The sequence below is a fragment of the Danio rerio genome, chromosome 5 (genome assembly GCF_049306965.1).
Source record: "Danio rerio strain Tuebingen ecotype United States chromosome 5, GRCz12tu, whole genome shotgun sequence".
In the NCBI taxonomy this organism is placed as follows: domain Eukaryota; kingdom Metazoa; phylum Chordata; class Actinopteri; order Cypriniformes; family Danionidae; genus Danio; species Danio rerio.
The window spans coordinates 15,046,331-15,067,357 of record NC_133180.1 but is presented as its reverse complement, the minus strand read 5'-3'; the positions used below and the strand labels follow the sequence as shown (position 1 = coordinate 15,067,357).

At 40.0% G+C, this 21,027-nt stretch overlaps 1 protein-coding gene and 1 long non-coding RNA gene across 6 annotated transcripts in view; one reads left to right on the top strand and one right to left on the bottom strand.

Moving 5' to 3' along the window:
- tet3 (tet methylcytosine dioxygenase 3) overlaps positions 1–21,027 on the top strand; it is a 67,243-nt gene that overhangs the window by 26,729 nt on the left and 19,487 nt on the right. Inside the window, exons 1-2 of one of the 4 annotated variants that reach the window (XM_009301229.5) lie at positions 2,279–2,758; positions 3,161–3,217. Coding sequence is in view for 1 of the 4 variants with exons in the window: in NM_001327945.1 (NP_001314874.1) it covers positions 3,161–3,217 (57 nt within the window). In the remaining 3 variants the exon portion in view is untranslated. Of the gene's footprint in view, positions 1–2,278; positions 2,763–3,160; positions 3,218–19,857; positions 20,168–21,027 lie in introns of those variants that run through there. The other 3 variants (NM_001327946.1, NM_001327945.1, XM_003198607.6) reach the window with 3 other exon arrangements.
- LOC141385774 (uncharacterized) lies at positions 2,872–8,351 on the bottom strand. Of its 2 annotated transcripts, none has more exons than XR_012406750.1 (3): positions 8,056–8,351; positions 7,564–7,893; positions 2,872–6,455 (listed from the first exon to the last, which is right to left on the bottom strand). It is a non-coding gene; the product is annotated as an uncharacterized lncRNA (long non-coding RNA). The 2 variants fall into 2 exon arrangements; XR_012406749.1 differs by having other exon boundaries at positions 3,159–6,449; positions 8,056–8,349.

Here is a 21,027-nt window from a genome sequence, read left to right as displayed (position 1 = left end):
AATGTCAAAAACATCAGGTTTTAATAACATTGTGTAGACTATGTTAGATCAGTACACAGACATACACATGCACAAAGAAAAAAGAAAAATTATGTAACTATAATTCTTATGCAATATGTATTTGTTATAGGTGATTCATTCCGCTGTAGCGACCCCTGATAAATAAGGGGCTAAGCCAAAGGAAAATTACTTAATAAATAGTGCATTGTTTTCTTTGTTTCAGTGTAATTGTATTCTATAATCATCTTCATTATTCTCATTGTGCACTGCAGTAATTCACTGTGGGGAAATGTTCCTGAAAGTGAAGCCTAATACATGCATAACACATTTTGTTATGCATCACATTTTTTGATTTTCTGTATTTTGAGTTGAAATATGGTCTAGACAAATTATTGCAAGTTTCGTGAGATTTGCATTTGAAATGACAATGGAACACACAGTTTAAAACTCGCAAGTAGTATGCAGTACCAGCCCAGAGCTTGAACGGAACTGTAAGTGTGTGTGTGTTGTGTATTGAAGTAAGGTCTTAGAAACTCAATGTGGATTAGTTGAATTTAGGGTGGCCATTGTTTGAGAATAGGGGGAGGAGAGAGTTAATTAGGATTGTTAATCCTTCTGTTATTGCAATGATGTCTTAACCCATCATTGCACACTCATAGACCTTTCCCATTTGTTGACAATGAAGCCCTAACGATGTTTCTGCAGCCTCACTCCTCCTACCACGAGAAGACCACGTGAGTGCGTGTGAAAGTAGGTCTGAGGGTCACAGGTAGGATTACGACAATTTTCAGACAGCCTAAAGGGGATTTGCTTTGATTCAGCCTGAATAACCTGGCCTGTCACACGAGTGCTCGAAGGGAGATTAATGACCACTTAGGTGCTTTGACTTTAGTGACGATCCAGGTGATTCAACCAGTATCAAAGCAAACAGATGAGATAACATCAGGAAGGCAGCAGTCGTTCCGAATTCATGTCCGCCGCAACCCTTTCCATGCTTTGCTGATTCCATTGTGCAGAAACCACAACAATTAAGTCGACGTCGTTTCTTGTGATGCAAGAAAAGTTTAACAGAAATTTGGTGCCGCAGCGCAATCTTCCTAAGCCTTGTGGATACTGCAAGCCATCACGCACACACCCACACACGTGCGTATGAACATGGTGTTACTGGAACTCCCACGCTGCGTAATCCACTCTCATCACAACTGCTGCGTCACCAAACGTCCGCTCATTCTTCGAAAGCCTGAGCGTGCGCTTTCCTCCAGTCTTGTCCTCCACATGTCTCTTCCGTTAGCTGTGCTCCCGGTTACAGTACAGAAAATACAGACAAATCCTGAGGATTGTGAAGTTGAATGTTTATATGTTTGTTGACGTTTTCAGATTTTGTTGACATTTTCATGTCAATTGGAGTTGTCGTCTATTTCATGAATGGAAGCGCGCGTGCAGCTTACACTTCAACGGCAGTTTTGTTGCACTCGAAATGACCTAACTACTCGCTCACATTTCCATCTAGCAGGCGTTTGTATGTCTGGCCAGCAGAGGTTGTAGTCTACCTTGGATGCGTTTTAGACTTCGAATGATTAAAGTATTCATAGTGGTATTTGAGGCACGCACACATGCTCCGCACAGCCAGTCAATCCTGAATGACAGCTGCAATGCCATTTGCAATGCCAGTTGCTTGTAATATCAGACAAATGTCGCTTATAGTCTGATATAATATTCATAATGGGATATGTTTCTGCTTGACACAACTGCACAAATAAGCTTGTATCCTTTGTGTTTTCCAGCAACAGCTGATCTGGTGTCACCGGCTTCATAAAGAGGCTCAGACATTTGTGTTCCTGGCAGGGACATTGTTCGCCTATGTTATGGTACTAAACATACAGCGTGCAAATGCACGTGTGCAGTCCAGTCCAGTTGTTGCAGGCAGCCGAGACACAGATGGTCTTCAGTGATAGCACATTCCAGAGCCATTGTTTAGGGAAGGCAAGCCGGGTTAGATAATTGACAGCCACAGCGCGCAAGAGAGAAACCCTTCCCCCCCAGTCTGAAATGCACAGACGCACATGCACACGCATTGTTCACAGCACGCGCCCCCTTCTCTTTCTTTATCAAGCACATCCCGCCCTCGTCCGCTCTCTCTGTGTGTCTCTCGCTCATTCTCTCTTTCTCTCTCCTCTTGTCTGTTTCACCCTAGCAGCAGTGGCCGTGCTCAGCTCTGATTGGCCGATGGCCGCTCTTTGTGAGCTATCAGTGGCGTGACGTTGCCGTGCGTGCATTTATGAGTCTGTGTAGGTCGGAAAGGAGGCGTGGGGGGGAGTATTCACATCACGTATTCTGTTAGCTTTTTGCGTTTGGAGAGGGGGGAAGGGGGGTAGAGGAAAAAGAAAGAGAAGGAGGAGGCTGTAGTGCAGCAGTAATAGCGATCACACTGCCTTTAAAAAAAAAAAAAAAAGCTCCCGTGTGCATGTGGTCGAGCTATGAATTGGAGGAAGTGAGAGAGAGAAAGAGAGAGAGGCAGGGAGGGCGAGAACGAAAGAGCGTACGAGAGCTAATGTAAAACAGGATTAAGAACACAAGATGGCTTCCTGAATGGACAGAGACCAGAAGAGAGAGGGAGAAGAAAAGAAAGATAAAGAAAGACGGACAGAAAGAGAGCAGGAAAGAGGTGGGGGGGACGCAGAGAAGATGCTTCTTCTGAGTCTTCTGATGGGGATACCTCTTGCCATCGACGAGTAACAGACGAAGGCAGCGAGGCTGAGTAGGTAAATATTTATTAGCACAGGGAAAAAATGACGGACAGTAATGGCAGATGGGAGGGGGGAGGTGGTGGGGGGGACTCTGAACGGCACGGGTTTATAGGAAATATATGGCTCAGAAACAACTAGCTCACAGTTAAATGTCTTTTTATTCCATGCAGGTGTGCTTTCCATCAACAATGGCTGTAATCTATTAATACAAATGCCAGTGTTCGAGCAAATATTTAACTTGTTCTGTTTTATGCATTAAAACCAGCCCTGTCATAATTAAAACATGTATGACTCAAGGTTGATTTCTGTTTTGTTGATTTATTTTGGATCATTTGAATAGTTATATTCATTATTGATTCTTCTTAACCGATTATCCTTCTTTCTTTTTTTTCCCTCCATGATTGTCCTGGAAGGTGGAATATTTTGAAGACAAAAATACCCAGCCTGTAATCCCAAACCTGGCTAAAGAGGTGAGCTAAATAAAGTCTTGCTATGTGTCTTGTTATGTCAACTGTATATGATCTTGCTTCCTGATGTGTTGATCATGGGTATGAATCAGAAACAGTAACATTTTGAGCTGCATTTGATGATTTGTGTATTTTGCGTGACTCAACAGGCCCAATGCGTGCCCAGATGTAGTTCGGCTTGAAGCGACAGCTGCGTTCAGGCATCCACCTGTGTGCTGCAGGTGTGACTTTGGTGTTTGTGGCCTCGGTTTCTGATCCTAGTGCTGCGCCGTGGTCCGTTTGGCAGCAGTGTGTTTTTAGTGTGTCTTCTAAAGGCAGAGCGCAGCGAGAGGATGGTTGCGAGGACTAGGCCCGGGTTTAAAGAGACCCGGGCTTTGCGCTCATTGGATGAGACGTAGGCGTGAGCTTCGCCTGGCATAGAGAGGAGAGGCGGAGGAGGTGGCCTCCTTCTCTCTCACACTTTCTCTTTCTCGCTTAGTCTGTCAGTCTGTCTGTCTTCCTTTTTCTCTGCGCTCAAGCCAGGGAGCAGAGAAAAGAGTGGCAGGCGGGACTGCCAAAAGTTTCCAGTCATCTGAGGTAAAGGGAGTAAAAGTTAGTGGGTCACGAACGCATGCGCAGTGACGTTGCTGGTATTTGTGTGTGTCCATGTGAGCGAGCACGTGGCCAAGTGTTTATGGACTAGAGTATCATCAGAGAGACTTGACGAGCCTTGAGCGTGAGAGTTTGCAGTGAATGATACTCAGCGAATATGCGAAATTAGATGTTGGAGTAGAGCACCGGTGGTGTCAGCGCTTCTTTGTGCACTCAGACCACACCATGGCAGGTTTAACTTCAGCTTCGTTGTTAGCTAAATTAATCTAGATTGAATAATCTGTGCTAGTTAATTTGGAACAGGCTGTGTGGGTTCGTATGATCTTTTGACACTAAATCCACACACACACTCATCAAGTCTTACATAACCTCACACGGATGTATTCTGTTAAAGAATGGCTAAATTTTGCTCGCCTGAAAGTATTGTCTGTAAATTTAGCTTGTGCGGCTTACTAGTCGCCCAACAAACCCCCATCTGCCATGCTTTGCTGTTGTCCGACCACAAATTGCCAATTTTCCGTGAGAAGATGGCTTGCTTCACATGCTGATTTGCTCTCAAAATACTTTGTATTAGGATGACCGGATTGGCATTGCCAAGCTTTCTGCTGTGATGTGACACTCACCATGCGATGACTTTAAGTTCTGTTGTTGTATAATTACTCAGCTCTACCCAGAAATTGTTGAGTAGTACTTCAAAGCAGACTTGAAGAGCAGTCATTTCTCTGTAGTGTGTCTTTCCTTTGGCTTGGCTTCCATTTGACGTAATGTACTGTAGTTGTGGTGGGAACAATCATAACATGAGAACCTCTGCTTGTAAAAGCTGTATTGTTTGATTGGTTGGATAAATCTATGTCATCAACCTAGTCTAGTCATTTAACAGGCTCCAAAATTTGCATGGGAGTCGGTACCACATTAAAGTGCTCATGGAAAGTCTGTAGTAATGGTTTGTTTCGAAGTGTGCGGAATCCCCTGACTTGACAGGAAAGGGTTAATTGTGACCTAGATTTTTGTGGCAACAGTTAGTGGCAGATGACATCACAGCTGTAATTATAGTCCAGACCCGCCCATGCGGCTGCTCACGTGATGTGGTGTTTGTGTGTATGTATATGTGAACGTGTGCCTCTGAGGGGAAATGGTTTGTGAGCTTGAGCTTTAAAGGTGAAGCAAAAGACAGGAAGCCTTGTTTTAATTTCAACGTGCTACTGAATTACTGTTACAAAATTAGTACTTCCAAAACAGACGAGTTGTGATTTATGTTATGACTTACACTGAAGTTGACTTTTGAGAAAACAGGATGGTAAAATTGCTGTAAACGTGTTTTTTTTTATTAGCTTAGAGGCTGTAGTCTCTCACCACATGACCAGTTTCTTGAAAAAAATAAATGATTGAACTGTATTCAAAGCACAGTTTGTGTAACATTGTTAGGTCTGGTTTTTTCCTTGTCTGCCCACCGTCCTAAACAAATATTCCAAAGTCCAGTGGGTGAACTTGAAAAGATTCTCTTCAGTAGTACATGCTAGGACTAGAAAAACATGATTCATTTAACTAAACTGGTATTTACAAAACCAGTTTGTTGAGTTCAACTATTTTCAGTTCTCAACTTTTTCATTGTTTTGGTGTTTTTGAGCAGTAACTGGGTCATTTGAGATCTGCTGTACCTTTTGAAGTTTGTAACATTTAAGCATGTTCATGCTTGCTCTTTATATGCTTTTTTTCTAACTGTTTTCAGAGGTCTTCTGCATGGCTTTACATCCATTCAAGGTCTAAAAAACCTGTGACTGGATTAATTCTGCGCAATATATAATTTCAGCATCGATATCGAAGTGTTTGCATTCGCAATAGTCACATCACAGTATCCGCAATGTTGAAGTGGGATTAGGGCTGGGCGATATGGCAAAATGCAATCATGACAATTTTTTTTCATATTGATCGATAAAGATATATATTCAGATATAAGTTGTTGCTTCCAGATTTACAAGAGTACCCCAACAATGACCAAAGCCACAAAAATTAGAGCGTCCATTAAATGGCTTAACATTTTTTTTGGATGATAATTTTTAGGTGGCCAAAAATTTGGTACATCACTAATATTAACACACTTCTTGATTCCCATTTTTGCACATTTCGGCAGTGTGAGTTGCTCTTAGATGAATATAGAGTAATAAAAAGTCCAAAAATAAATAAAATACGGTTTATCGGTGAGATTGTAGTTGATCAGCAATGAAGACTGTTCTGTGTTATTTTACATCACATTTGATTATTCAATTACTGTACATGAATGTCTGATTAGTACTTTTCGACTCTTAGAGCCATAAAGCACTACTTACTTCACTTTTGCGTTTGCTCTATCTTGAATATTTTCACTTGCAATTTGTTTGATTCACTTCGCTTTAAAATTTCCCAATCAATCTACATTAATGATAGAGCTATTCAAGCCATCTGCTGAAATCATACGCATATCACAAAATATATGGCAGACAAATAAAATATCGCAATGTCAGATTCCAATTTCCATTTCCAATATCGCGCAGCCATAATGGATCACAAAAACCACATGATCTTTGCTTAATTATATTTATTATGCCAAAAATCATTAGAATATTGTATAAATATTACAAAAATATAGCCCTGCAGCACAAGATACCTTAACCTCATCAAACATTTAAAATTTAAAGTTTAAATATACAGTTGAAGTCAGAATTATTAGCCCCCTTCGATTTTCTTTCTTCTTTTTCAAATATTTTCCAAATTATGTTTAATAGAGCTAGGACATTTTCACAGTATGTCTGATAATATTTTTTCTTCTGAAGAAAGTCTTATTTGTTTTATTTCGGCTAGAATAAAAGCAGTTTTGAATTTTTTATGAACCATTTTAGAGACAAAATTATTAGCCCCTTTAAGCTATATTTTTTTCTCGATAGTCTACAGAACAAACCATCGTTATACAATAACTTGCCTAATTACTCTAACCTGCCTAGTTAACCCTTATTAACCTAGTTAAGCCCTTAAATGTCACTTTAAGCTGTAGTGTCTTGAAAAATATGTAGTAAAATATTAAATTTTACAGACATCATGGTAAAGATAAAATAAATCAGTTATTAGAAATGAGTTATTAAAACTAATATGTTTAGAAATGTGCTAAAAAAAAATCTTCTCTCGGTTAAAGAGAAATTGGGGAAAAAATAAACAAGCGGTTTAATAATTTAGAGGGGCTAATAATTCTGACTTCAACTGTATATACACAGTTGAAGTCAGAATTATTAGCCCTCCCTGAATTATAAGCCCCCCTGTTTTTTTCCCCCAATTTCTGTTTAACGGTGGGCAGATTTTTTTTAGCACATTTCTAAACATATTAGTTTTAATAACTCATTTCTAATAACTGATTTATTTTATCTTTACCATGATGTGTGTAAATAACATTTTACTACATATCTTTCAAGACACTACAGCTTAAAGCGACATTTAAGGGCTTAACTAGGTTAATAAGGGTTAACTAGGCAGGTTAGAGTAATTAGGCAAGTTATTGTATAACGATGGTTTGTTGTGTAGATTATCGAGAAAAAAAAATGCTTAAAGGGGCTAATAGTTTTGTCCTTAAAATGGTGCTTAAAAAATTAAAATCTGCTTTTATTCTAGCCAAGATAAAACACACAAGACTTTCTCCAGAAGAAAAAATATAAAATTTCCTTGCTGTTAAACATCATTATGGAAATATTTAAAAAAGAAAACAAACATCAAAGGGGGCTAATAATTCTGACTTCAACTGTATATAATAAATGTAAAAAATAAATGAAAATAAGTTGCATTTCCGTCAAGTTTATAGAGTGGTTGACTGTAGTGTTGTAACCTAGTAACCAACAGTAAACAAGACAATAATGGAGAGCGCTGATTAGTCCACCCAGCTAATCATCACAAAGTTAAGCTCTGTACCTGTATGGGATGTGCTAAATAGGGCTGAACGATACTGGAAAAATCTGACATTGCGATTTTTTTTTTCTGCAATGAATATTGCGATATGAATACAGATTCATCAGATGCCTTCAATAAGTCTATATGGAAGGTGTTATTGACTCAGATTGATTGCTATGCTGGGGTCACCAATCTCGTTCCTGGAGGTCCGGTGCCCTGCAGGGTTTAGCTCCTACTTGCCTTAACAAACCTGCCTGGGTGTTTGAAGTATACCTAGTAAGACCTTCATTAGCTTGTTCAGGTGTGTTTGATTAGGGTTGGAGCTAAATTCTGCTGGACACCGGACCTCCAGGAACAAGTTTGATGATCCCTGCTATAGGGGATTGAATCATGCATGAATATAATAAACAAACTACAAGCAATGTTGCTTTACGGTTTCATCAAATAGTATTCAGCTACAGAAATGGGAAAAGTCGAATGAAAAATAACACTACATTGTCTTTATTTTATAAATAACAAATCAAATGTGGCTTTATTAAAGTTACAAATGGTACAGTTTCTTATACCTGAATGCTTTAAACTTGAAATGTTCATACAGTCGCAGACCTTAAAAACACAGGCAGATAAAGGCAGACTTAAAAAAAAAACTAAGGCTCCTGGCCAACCATAAACTCATCTCACATCCTGCAATGTGACTATTGCAGATGTGCACATTGTGATATCGATGCTGAAACGATACATTGTTGCGCCCTTGTAACAAAGCAATACAACCAAGCACAATAAAACAAAGTACTGTTTTGATGCAAGTATACTGTACCTTTTGAGGAAATCAGCCTACAAATGCCTTATATAGTTGTCTTACCATATTAACCTGGCATAGCAAAGTGTTTTAACTTAAAAAAGGCACACTTCAACAGACCATGCATCCTGTTTTGCATTTTTAAATGTCAAGTATAGCTGGTTTGTGGATGTGTTTGTGTGGTTTGTGTTTGTATTAGTACTAGACTCAGGAAGATCAGTTGAAAAGTATATTTACAATGAATGTATGCATGATTCTTCATAAAGGAGGGCCGCACGATATTGGAAAAATCTGATATTTTATTTTTCTGCGATATAAGTACAGGTAGAGGATGGCTTGAAAGTTCTCAGAGGAGTCTGACAGTATTCTGGTACAGAAATTAAATAGTCACAATGCAAAAAATAATGCTCGTCTTACTTTGTTTTGTCTTGTTTCTAGTCTAAATATAAAAAAATATATATAGTAAAAATATTGTTTAGTGTTCACTGTCTGAAGAAATAAGTGAAAATAACAATTATTTTGCGGGTTTTACGGGAATGATCTGCCAGCAGGGTAAGTGAAATAATCTTATTTTCGCTATGAAATGTAGATATTTGGACTAGAAACAAGACAAAAAATCAAATTAAGAAATATTTTTTTTACATAAATCATATCAATTTCATATAAGCACAGTGATTAAATACAATTCTGTAGCTCCTGGTCAACTATAATTTAGCCTGGACATTGCATATCTTTGCGATGTGACTATTGCGGATGCACACATTGCAATATCAATGCTGAAATGATGTATTGTGCAGCCCTAGTTTAGATGATCCTTAAGACACCTTCAACTATCTCGTTCAATGCCAGTAGGCTGAAAGCTGATACAGCAAATATAAACGTTTACAGATCTTTGTCTGTTTTTCTCTGTGTTGAATTATTATGAAGTCACTAAAACCTTGGGGAACACTTTAGGTCACAATTCAGAGTATTAACAAATCATTAACCAACACTACTAGTTATTAGTTAGTTAGTTAGTTAGTTAGTTAGTTAGTTAGTTAGTTAGTTAGTTAGTTAGTTAGTTAGTTAGTTAGTTAGTTAGTTAGTTAGTTAGTTAGAAGTTGGGTTTAGGTATTGGATAGGATCAGGGATGTAGAATTAGTTCATACTTTATAACTACTAATGAACAGTTAATATCTTAATAATAGAAAAGGTTATAAGCCAGTAGTTAATAGCATCAATTGTGACCTAAACTAAAGTGTTACCATAACCAATATAACCTGTATAGTTAAAGACTGAACTGGCTCATTTTAATTTATGATAAAATAATCTCTCCGGTTAATATGCAGATAAATCTTTTGGAAACAATTCATAGGTGGGTTTGTCAGAAAAAAATATAAACATGACTCTATGGTGATTTCATCACTTGTTTTGTTTGTACATCATCTGGAAACCTCGATTTATCCAGCAGCAAACCTGCAGAGAGAAAATCCATTTCTGAAAGATAATGAAAGATTGGTGGAGTGTTCAAGAAAACAGTCATTTCTTTCGGTCACACTTGTGGCAAAGAAATAACTTTTCTACTAAAATGCTAGTTGTTATACAGGGTTAGGAAGTAGTGCATGATGTGAGATAATTGCTTGGTGATCTAATACTTTCTTTAGCTGAAATAAATAAGCTCTCTTTCGGAGTCCTTGCACCCAGTGTGTTTCAGTCTGTTGCCTGGTAAAGCCAATTTGAGATGCATTCACATGCTTTGCGCTTGACTTTGGCTTGTGGCACTACCTCCCCTGTGAAATAGATGACTGCACTACTGCAGTTAATGAAAAATGAATGGACAGGATGTACTGTGGCACGTCAGCTGAGAACTAGCTCAATAATGGTGTATTATCTCTCTCTGTTCATCTTGCCTCTTAGCCTCAATAATTTGTGTTTTCACTTACATGGAAATGAATATAGAGACCAAAAGCATATCAGTGTTTTGGGTCCTCTAATTACATTTTCAGACGTGATTGTGTATAGTAAAGCAAGGAAGCATGTTTTTTTTTTTTTTTCTTTAAATTGCTATATTGTTGCATGTCTGCAAAAATTATTAGCCCTCCTGTACAATTTGTTTTCTTTTTCAAATATTTTTAGCGATGTTTAAAAGAGCAAGGAAATGTTCACAGTATTTCCTATGAACTTGTTTCTAGAGAGTCTAATTTCTAACTATATATATGCAGATACAAATACACCGGCCACTTTATTAGGTACATCTTACTAGTACCGGGTTCGATCCCCTTTGCCTTCAGAACTGCCTAATCCTTCATGGCATGGATTCAACAAGGTACTGGGAATATTCCCCAGAGATTTTGATCCATATTGACATGAGGGCATCACGCAGTTGCTGCAGATTTATCGGCTGTACACCCATGATGCCAATCTCCCGTTCCACCATATCCCAAAGGTGCTCTATTGGATTGAGATATGGTGACTGTGGAGACCATTTAAGCACAGTAAAATCATTGTCATGTTCAAGAAACCAGTCTGAGATGATTCAAACTTTATGACATGGCGCGTTATTCTGCTGTAAGTAACCATCAGAAGATGGGTACACTGTGGTCATAAAGGGATGGACATGGTTAGCAACAATACTCAGGTAGGCTGTGGCGTGGAAACGATGCTCAATTGGTATTAATGGGCCCAAAGTGTGCCAAGAAAATATCCCCCACACCATAACACCACCATCACAAGCCTAAACCGTTGATACAAGGCAGGATGGATCCATGCTTTCATGTTGTTGACACCAAATTCTGACGCTACCATACAAATGTCGCAGCAGAAATGTAGACTCATCAGACCAGGCAACGTTTTTCCAATCTTTTATTGTCCAATTTTGGTGAGCCTTTGCACCTCACGGTTTGGCGTGTTGTGCACTCAGAGATGCTCTTCTGCATACCTTAGTTGTAACAAGTGGTTATTTGAGTCACTGCTGCCTTTCTATTAGCTAGAGCCAGTCTGGCCATTCTCCTTTGACCCGCTCCCACAGAACTGCCGCTCGCTGGATATTTTATCTTTTTCGGATCATTCTCTGTAAACCCTAGAGATGGTTGTGCATGGAAATGCTAGTAGATCAGCGGTTTCTGAAATACTCAGAACAGCCCGTCAGGCACCAACAACCACATTATTAGTCACTTAAATCACCTTTCTTCCCCATTCTGATGATCGGTTTGAACTGCAGCAGCTCATCTTGACCGTGTCTACATGCATTTAGCTGCTGCCATGTGATTGGCTGATTAGATATTTGCGTTAACGAGCTGTTGGACAGGTGTACCTAATAAAGTGGCCGGTTAGTGTAAACACACATTTGTTATTTGGCCACCCCTGCACTTGACATTTAATATACAGTTTCATCTAAATTTTAGTGCAAATGCATGAAAGAAGATTGGCTGTTGGTGTGTTTACTCATTGGATTGCAACTGTTTGTAAAAGAAAGACATGCATACAGTGCTGCAGTGTACTTTGTACCATTTTAAAAGAGACCCTGGCCCTTTAAGAGCAGCTACGCCTGACTTGAACATATGGGGAGCTAATCTTAGCCTTACTCCTGAGAGAAACAAGGCTGGCAACCAGCCACTGTGCAGAACTGGAGAGAATGTATCCTCTCTTTCTCTCTCTCTCTCTCTCTCTCTCTCTCTCTGATGGCTTCTTTTGTCATAGAAGTTATACAGAATAAGGTTTTTGGGTTATCAGTGGCAGTTTTCTCACCAGTTTTGAGATTTGTACATCAATATTTTAAGGATTATTTGCCATATAACCAAACAAAACAGGCTAATGTATCAGGTTTCTTCCAGTTTTGAAAAGGATCTGTATGGTGTCATTCATTTACTCTTTTAACACGATTGTCTTTCAATTCTCTGTCCTTTTTCTCTTTCAAGGCTTCATCTCTTTACCAGTCGGCTATTTTTTGCTAACCTCTCTCGTATCCCCCTTGTCAAATTTCATCAGCTCTTTTTTTCTCCTTCTCCAAAACTTCTTGCACAAAGACCACTCTTTAGGTTGTGTTATTCCTCCGTCTCATACCTCCTCCTTTCCCACCATCTTATTGAGTGATGAGGGTCGCTCCTCCCTTCCCTTCCCCCTCTTTCCTTATGTCTTTTCTGCTTTGCTTCCCCTCACTTTCTCTCTCTCTCTCTGTCTCTTTCCCTCTTTCCCTTGGTCTGTCTCTCCCTTTCCCTTTGTGAGTGTTGCTGGGTTAAAATGAGGAGGGGGCTCTCAGCTGAGTTGTGCGTGGTGACTTGCATGTGCCATGTGTCAGGCAAGGACAAATTATGACACGCACACACAGACATTTGCACTCGAAATCCTACACCAGACACACAGACCTACACACATTGCCATAAAGTAAGAAGCATTAGTTGAGGTGACTCTAAAAATAAGCTGCAAGCTAAAGTAAGGGGACCAGGTTTGGAGGGGGAAAGGTTGTAAGTAAAATGTGGCATAAGAAAGGGAGATTGTTAAACTAGAGATATGAGGATTACAGAGAAAATGGGTGAGACTGGATGTCTTGATAGTCTCAATGACTGTCTGCGCCATTCATGATGTGCCCCAGACCTAATGCACTCAGTGACCCTGGCTTATTTGCATCGCTGTGTGTGTTCGAGTGCGCGCGTGTGCCCTTACACGCAGCCGTATACACTTCTTAGAAAGCAAGTTTGAGGTTTAGCCTGTAGTTGGGCCCCTAGTTCAGAGGACGCTTGTTTTATCTGTACATGTGAAAGTGTTTCGGCTCTGGACTGAAGGGAGAGGTTTTGTAAACAGATATAGAGAATGAAAGGGAGGGAGGGAGAGAGAGATAAAAATGGAGTGTGGACTGACTTGTAATAGGAAGAAAGACAGCTGTGTGTAAGTTCTGGCTAGTGCTATTCCAAGTGCTGTGGTCATAGAACGTGGTCAAGAATGTAAAACAAATGACTTGTGAAATATCTCATATTGCTGAAAAGATATTGTGTCTTTAATGTTTGTTATTAAACTTCCTTTAATTAAAAATGTTTAACACAAGTAGGAAGCTGTTCTAAGGAGTAAATATTACACGACCTAACTAAAGTATTGTTGCCTATCCAAGTTTTAGGGTCAACAAATAATAACTTGACTTCTAGTTGATCATTTGGTATCAGAAGTGGCTTATATGAAAGGCAAAGGCCTCTAGACTACGCTAATTTTACCAAAATAAATCAGGTTTTGAATTTTAATTATTTAATTAGGACAGTGAGTTCTGACTTTGCTTAGACAAAAGTCTTGTCTCTTAATAGAAATAATGTACAGTATAGAATATAAAGTCATGCAGCAGTTGAAAAATAATATTGAGCTTGGAGGACTGCATCCATACATCTCTGCAATGACTCATATGACTTATTAACCCGCTTGTTAAGTGGTGACGTGTTTGTGACGTATGTATACTGTTTCCGGGTCCAAGCCGCCATTCATTTGAGTGGAGAAATCATTCGTTTATGATCGCGTTTTATTCCTATCACACATTAAAGATAATTTTACATAAAGTCATTGTGTACATAACAATCTCTGGGCTTGCTGCATAACAAATACCAAAATTTTAAAAATTTATAAAACAATGAATCACTTTCTGGCCATCGGATATTAGGCATGGACATATATATTGCGATCGTGACTTTCGAAAGTATTAAATCGCTTTGTAAACGTTTATTATTACCATTTCATGAATCTCCACATTCAGTTTAATAGAACGCTTGGACCTGGAAGCCGCTCCGCGTGACGTCACACTTAACAAGCGGATAGTCATCTGTAATGGCAAAGAAAGCGTTCTTGCAGGACCCCAGAGTTCATCAAGATTCTTTGGATTCATCTTCAATGCCTCCTCCATCTTACCCCAGACATGCTCAATAATGTTCATGTCTGGTCACTGGGCTGGCCAATCCTGGAGCACTTTGACCTTCTTTGCTTTCAGGAACTTTGATGTGGAGGCTGAAGTATGAGAAGGAGCGCTATCCTGCTGAAGAATTTGCCCTCTCCTGTGGTTTGTAATGTAATGGGCAGCACAAATGTCTTGATACCTCAGGCTGTTGATGTTTCCATCCACTCTGCAGATCTCTTGCACGTCCCCATACTGAATGTACCCCCAAACCTTGATTGTTCCTTCACCAAACTTGACTGATTTCTGTGAGAATGTTGGGTCCATGTGGGTTCCAATAGGTCTTCTGCTGTATTTGTGATGATTTGGATGCAGTTCAACAGATGATTCATCAGAAAAATCTACCTTCTGACACTTTTCAAAATGATCACCTAGAAGTCAAGTGATAAATAAGTGATATATATGATATATATATGATATGATATATATATATATATATATATATATATATATATATATATATATATATATATATATATATATATATATATATATATATAAAGTCTTAATAGTTTAATAGTTTTTTTGGGGAGAACCACAAACATTGCTGCTGCATTAAACGAACACAAGAGCATGTTAAATCCAAATCCTGAACTGAAGACTTTTCAAACAAGCAGAACTCTTCTTAGAGCTGGCCTCCAATCCAAACTGAGAAAAAGCCTTAGTAAGTGAAATTACTGGTCACTGTTGAAATTATTAGTCACTCTGGTTGAGGTCCATGATCATATTTGAAATGAGTGAAGGCACATAAAGCCAACTTGGATTTTTAAAAAACTGTTTGAACAAAACAAAAGTGTCTGATTGTGAAAAACTTGAGAAGATTTGCAAGGCTTGTCATGGCAAACCTAAAAAATATCAGGCTATACAGTAGGTCTAATTGTGTCATGAAATTAAGTTTTTCCTTTCTAATAAATCATTTTTTTTTGCTCCATCATTATGGGGTGCAGATTGAGGCTTCATGTATGAAAAACATTAAAGCTGTTTAATATGCAGATTTTATGAGTTATTTAAAACTCTGGAATTTTTCATCTAGTCATAGTTTTACCTTGGATTAGTTATTTCTTTAGTCTTTGTGCATTCACTTTAGCTGTTTCTGTTTAGCTTTCTGTTTTTGTGTGGGTGTTTTTTTTTTTTTTTTTTTTTTTGTGGATGTTTGAGAATTGAGATGAGCAACCGATGAATCATTCAACACTGATTAACTAGAAGAAGATACAAAAATCTAATCGGTGACAGTTTTTCTCAGAATTTGCTAACCTGAGAAGTAATATTCTATTAATGGGAGTTACTAATTAAACATTAGTGTTGTTTAAATATTGTTGGTAAGGAAGCAGAAAACATCGTTTATTATATATGCCTGAACCTGAAGATTGCATTTAGTTTTTCAGTTCCTGAGACAGAACGATCATGAAAAAAGTCACATAAAATATTGAGGTGGTGTGTCATCTGTCAAATAACCAAGTACCTTTTCATTCATTCATTCATTCATTCATTTTCCTTGAGCTTAGTCCCATTATTCATCAGGGCTCACCACAACGGAATAAACCACCAACTTATCCAGCATATCTTTTACAAAGCAGGTGCCCGTCCAGCTGCATCCCAGTACTGGGAAACACACACTCGTTCACACACATACACTACGGCCAATTTAGTTTTGTCAATTCACCTATAGCGCATGTCTTTGGATGGTGGGAGAAACCGGACCACCATGAGAACACATGCAGACTCCATAAATGCCAACTGGGTCTTGAACTAGCAACCTTCTTGTTGTGAGGTGACAGTGCTAATCACTGAGCTACTGTGTCACGCAGTATCATTTCAGTTAGATTAAATCATTTGCATGGCATCCTAAAAAGATTTATCATTTTTTAATTACAAGTGGAATTAACAAGTTAACAAGTGGCCCTTCCCCTAACACTTGGTTGTAAGGGCCAATGGGAAGGGGTAGGGGTACAAAAATAGAATTGGGATTGGGCCTAAAATACATATAAATACATAAATACCACTTAATATAATCATTGCTATTGTAACGGAGGCCAGTTAGTAAGTGCTGTGCAGGTAAACCTCACTCCTCTGACCTCTAAAGGTGCTCTAGTGACAGACGCTAGAGGCCATGGTCTTTAGCCTCCTTGTTAGAGAACCCGACTCCCATGCGGAAGGTCGCTTGTTCGAAACCAGCTCGGAGCGGGTTGGGTGGTGTAGAGCCGGCGGGGTTACATTGGTGCCGTGACCCGGATGGGAGTGAGGTTTAGGGGGGTGAGTGTAACGGAGGCCAGTTAGTAAGTGCTGTGCAGGTAAACCTCACTCCTCTGACCTCTAAAGGTGCTCTAGTGACAGACGCTAGAGGCCATGGTCTTTAGCCTCCTTGTTAGAGCAACTGACTCCCATGCGGAAGGTCGTCGGTTCGATACCAGCTCGGAGCGAGTTGGGTGGCATAGGACCGGCGGGGTTACAATGGTCCCGTGATCGTGACTTTGGAAGCCGCGTGCAGAGGAAATCGAGTAATAACCGTTACACTATCAAGAAGTAAAGACACTTACAATCAGCATAACAAGTTTCTGATGACAATCTTTAAGACTGGAATATTATATGGAATGCAAACTTGTAACTATTACCGGTCAATATTGTCCAAAACCTGATCAGTAAATTACTATATACTTTGCATTTCACTAGTCCCAGTTGTGTGACAATCACACAGTGGCTGCCCATGGTTTTTACAGGGGAAGTGTCTCAGCTAGTTACATCTGCCTCGCATCAAATTTCAATTTCTGTTCCTGTCTAGCAGTAGTAGGTCAACAACTCGGATTTCTCAAGCATGACCTTGCATGTCTTATAAGCGTGGTTTTATAGTGCAACAAATCTAATGAGTTATAACATGATTAGAAGAGCATTTAGTGTTCACCTTTGGGGTGTTGTTCAAATGCTAAATCTTTCCATCACAGAAGTCTTTCTGAGACATGTTTAGTTTCACATCCCCTGTTTTTTTAGTGTTTTGTGACATTGATGATGCCTGTGACTCCATTGGTTAAAATGTCTGAGAATTAAGAGAAAAGACACAAGACATCTCAGGAATTATCTGTAATCTGGAAGCAAAGATACCCCTGTTCATATAGGTGAATCAAGGTTTTCCTATATGGCTTGGTAGGGCTGATTATATATGCCAGGTATGTATACATTTTGTCTTACAGTATTAGCAACTACCTAGTGTCGTTTTTTTAAAGGTACAACATTCCTAAAATATTCAATTCTGTCGTTTTTTTTAAAATTATTAATTCATTGGGAATGATTGTGGTCTATTGCTTCTGAGCTGTGGTAATTAAAGAAGTTTAATGTCACCATGTGAACAAAAGAGGGCTGGTGGTATTGCTTTATTGTAACTGGCGTTGTGTCAGCTCCGCATTGCTGCATATTTTGTTAGCACCCTGGTTTCCCTCGTCTGAGCTTTTATGTGCCGTAACTTGCAACAGACGGGTGAGGTAACTGCAGGGCACAAGAACTGCTGCATCACGCTCAAATGAGTGAGGGACCACACTTCAGTGCCATTGCGAATGTGTGTAAGGGGAGGCACATCCACAATATGTGTTATGACACATCTGCCCGGCCCTCTATCGCCAACCGAGAGCATTAAATGACTGTGGTGACGTAACTGCAACGTCATAACGGTTTCCACTCTCCATTCTTCCTCGCTCTCATTCACTCGTTTCTCCGCCAGTGACAGTGCACTTTACCTCGCTGCTCAGGCTTTGGTTCTGTGTGTTTAGTCCATGGGGTTGCCTTGCCTTCACTGTGTTGACGGTGGCGATCCAACTGGCAGGACTCAACAGAGAGAGCGAGCGGGAGAGAAAAACACTGATCAGACGGAAAGACGACAAGAGTCGCGAAGATGGCAAGAGGTTATGCGGGTTTATACAAATTGCGCATTATGCAGTCTGCGATCACATCCTCATAATGCTAAAATGATTCTACAGAGGGGCTTTCCAGCAACTATCAAAGAAGATTGCCATCGCACTTACTGAACAGGGCAAGTACAAAAATAAGCTCATTGAGAAAAGGGAGAGGTAGAGATAGAAAAGATGGCAACAAAAGAGCGAGTATGCGAGACCCAGCTGAGAAGCTTCGAAGAGATGGGTTGGCATTAAATAAAGTCTTTAAGCAGGAAAGAAAGCAGAGAAATGCCAAAGCAGAAAATGATTAGGACTACGAGAACGCTCACCAATTTGTCCTTCAAACTGAACAGTTGCTTACCATCGTTGTCTCTGTCTTCTGCTATCTCCTACCCCGGAATCCCTCACGCAAACATCGGATCTTCTGTATCAATGCACAACCACCTTGGTGCTCTGTTTCGCTTGCGAACAGAACAAATGTCATCGACAATTCAGACTAGTTAAACAGCCAAAAAAAGCATGTGCATAAATGCACGTGTTGTTTTATTTGCAGTATTTTCACTTCAAACTTAGTGCTTCCTTTCTCTCTGCGGTTCCTGTTAACCTCGCTGTACCTTGTGGTTGCTTCTTAGAGTTGCTGTGCTTTCCCCCTCACATCCTGTGTTCCTCGGATTCGAGACTCTTTTGCCTCTGCTTGACATAAGCACACCGTCTCTACAAGCACACCCATGTATATTCTTCATATTTAACATTGACGACTGCCATTCCTTTCAAAGTGTCTAGATTCGGTTAGGTGTTAGCACATGTGCATGCCGTGCCTGTAAGAATCTTCTCCTAGCTATCATCTGTTCAAAATCAGAATGTTATGATGTTTACAAGGTTAAATGCACAGCAAAGAGCCCAACACCATCCAAAAAACAAAACAAAAAAAAACGCATCAATGACATGAGCATACATCGGAGCCAGTCATTTCCATTTCCTTGTCTTTTTTGTGTTATTCTTGTTATCACACAGCAGCTGCCATTTAGTGTGTCAATAGATGACTGCATTTACTGCTGCAGCCTCCATCTTATGGAGTGTCTCAGAATTCAGAGCCCAAACTGAACATCAAAACGTGACACCAAGCCCTTCTAAAATAACAAACAGCTGAGCGTTTTTGTTTTGAATGGATCTATGCTGTGTTATGAGCCATAGATCTTTGTTTATACAGTCCTTTATTTAGCGCAGTAGCCAGCCAGTCTGCCAGTTGCACTCTCTCTCTCGATGCTTTGCAGCGGCTGTATTTCCTGTGCGCTCCACCATTCCATCGTACGTGCCCAGTGTGGCTCAGATAATGGCCTCTCTCACTCTGCACACACAGAAAAAAAGGAGGGGGAGGAGAAAAATGAAGGGAGGGAGAAAAATAGGGAGGGGGAGGGAGTAAGCGAGCGAGAGAAAGAGGGGGGGGGGCCTGTAAGCAGACGGCGAATGCGAAAAGCAGAAAGAAAAAGAAGAATATAGAAAAAGGGAAGGGAGGAGCAGAGAGACATAATGAAAGAGGGAGAAAGAGAGAAACGACAGTGGCGATAGGAAGAGAAACAGAGTGAGCGCGTGGGGGAGGTGTGTATGACAGAGTGTGTGCGTGCGTGCGTGAGTGTGTGTGCGTCCGTCCGTGTGCCGCACTGCCTGGCTGCTTTAGAAGAGAGGGAGAAAGAGAGAGAGAGAGAAAGAAAGAGACGAGAAAGGAACCCATAGTGGATTTTTTTCACAGGCTGTCTTCTTTTTTTATTATTAGGCACTTTTTTGTAAACGCTGTATTCCATGCACTTTCCTGTCCACATTTCCCACCTTTGTCTCTTCAGCAACGTTATTGGGACAGCTAGACCACTGTGAGTAGACACGGTTCTGTTCATTCCTCTCTGTATGCATTGTATTTTGATGGTGATATATACAGGAGTACCCGGAGGGGGGGAGTTGCGTGTCTTACCATGTTCAGCTGTCTACTACTAAGCTTTTAACCCCATCTGCAGTTTCTGTTTTAATTGCTTTGGGCTGTCAACCTCTGAGAAGTCGGTTAATTGTGTATCATTTCTGAGGCATAGTAGATCACGCATACAGCCTGAGTTTAAAGGGCACCTCCTTATACTGAGTAAAACCGGTTTTACAGTCTATTCTGGTTGGGCGTGTTAATGTGTTGTAGTAGTAGTAGTAGTAGCTGTGTGTATGTAAGGAGAGGGGGAGAGTTTTGGCAGCAATGAAAACCCTGGCACGCCTCAGATAATTGCACGTGTTTCTGCTGTCAGACAGGTGTTTATTTGCAGGTGTAGAGGGTATATATATGTGTGTAACACTGATCTGATAGCTGTCTTGCATGGCACATGTGAGCTTTCAAAGGTTTGGAATGCAAACCTGTCTAGTGTTTTTTGCATGTGTTGGGCATTTTTCTGAACCCAGTGGTGACACTGAGACTGTATTGTGAAAGTTTTCTGCGTGACGGGGTGCACGTGAGTTTTTATTGCATCACCGAAAAGAGGAAAAAGGCTCCTGTTGTAACAATTGTGTGGTTCGGCTTTTTTGAAGAGTTGAAGTGTGACCGGTGTTGGCAAGTAGAGTGCAAGCTCGCATTCACTGTCTGACACATGTTTTGAAACATACACACACAATTAGTCTGCTCTGTGGCTGGCACACACCCCCATTGGGGGTCTAACCAGACACCAACACAGAGGATGAATTCAAAGTGTTTGAACAA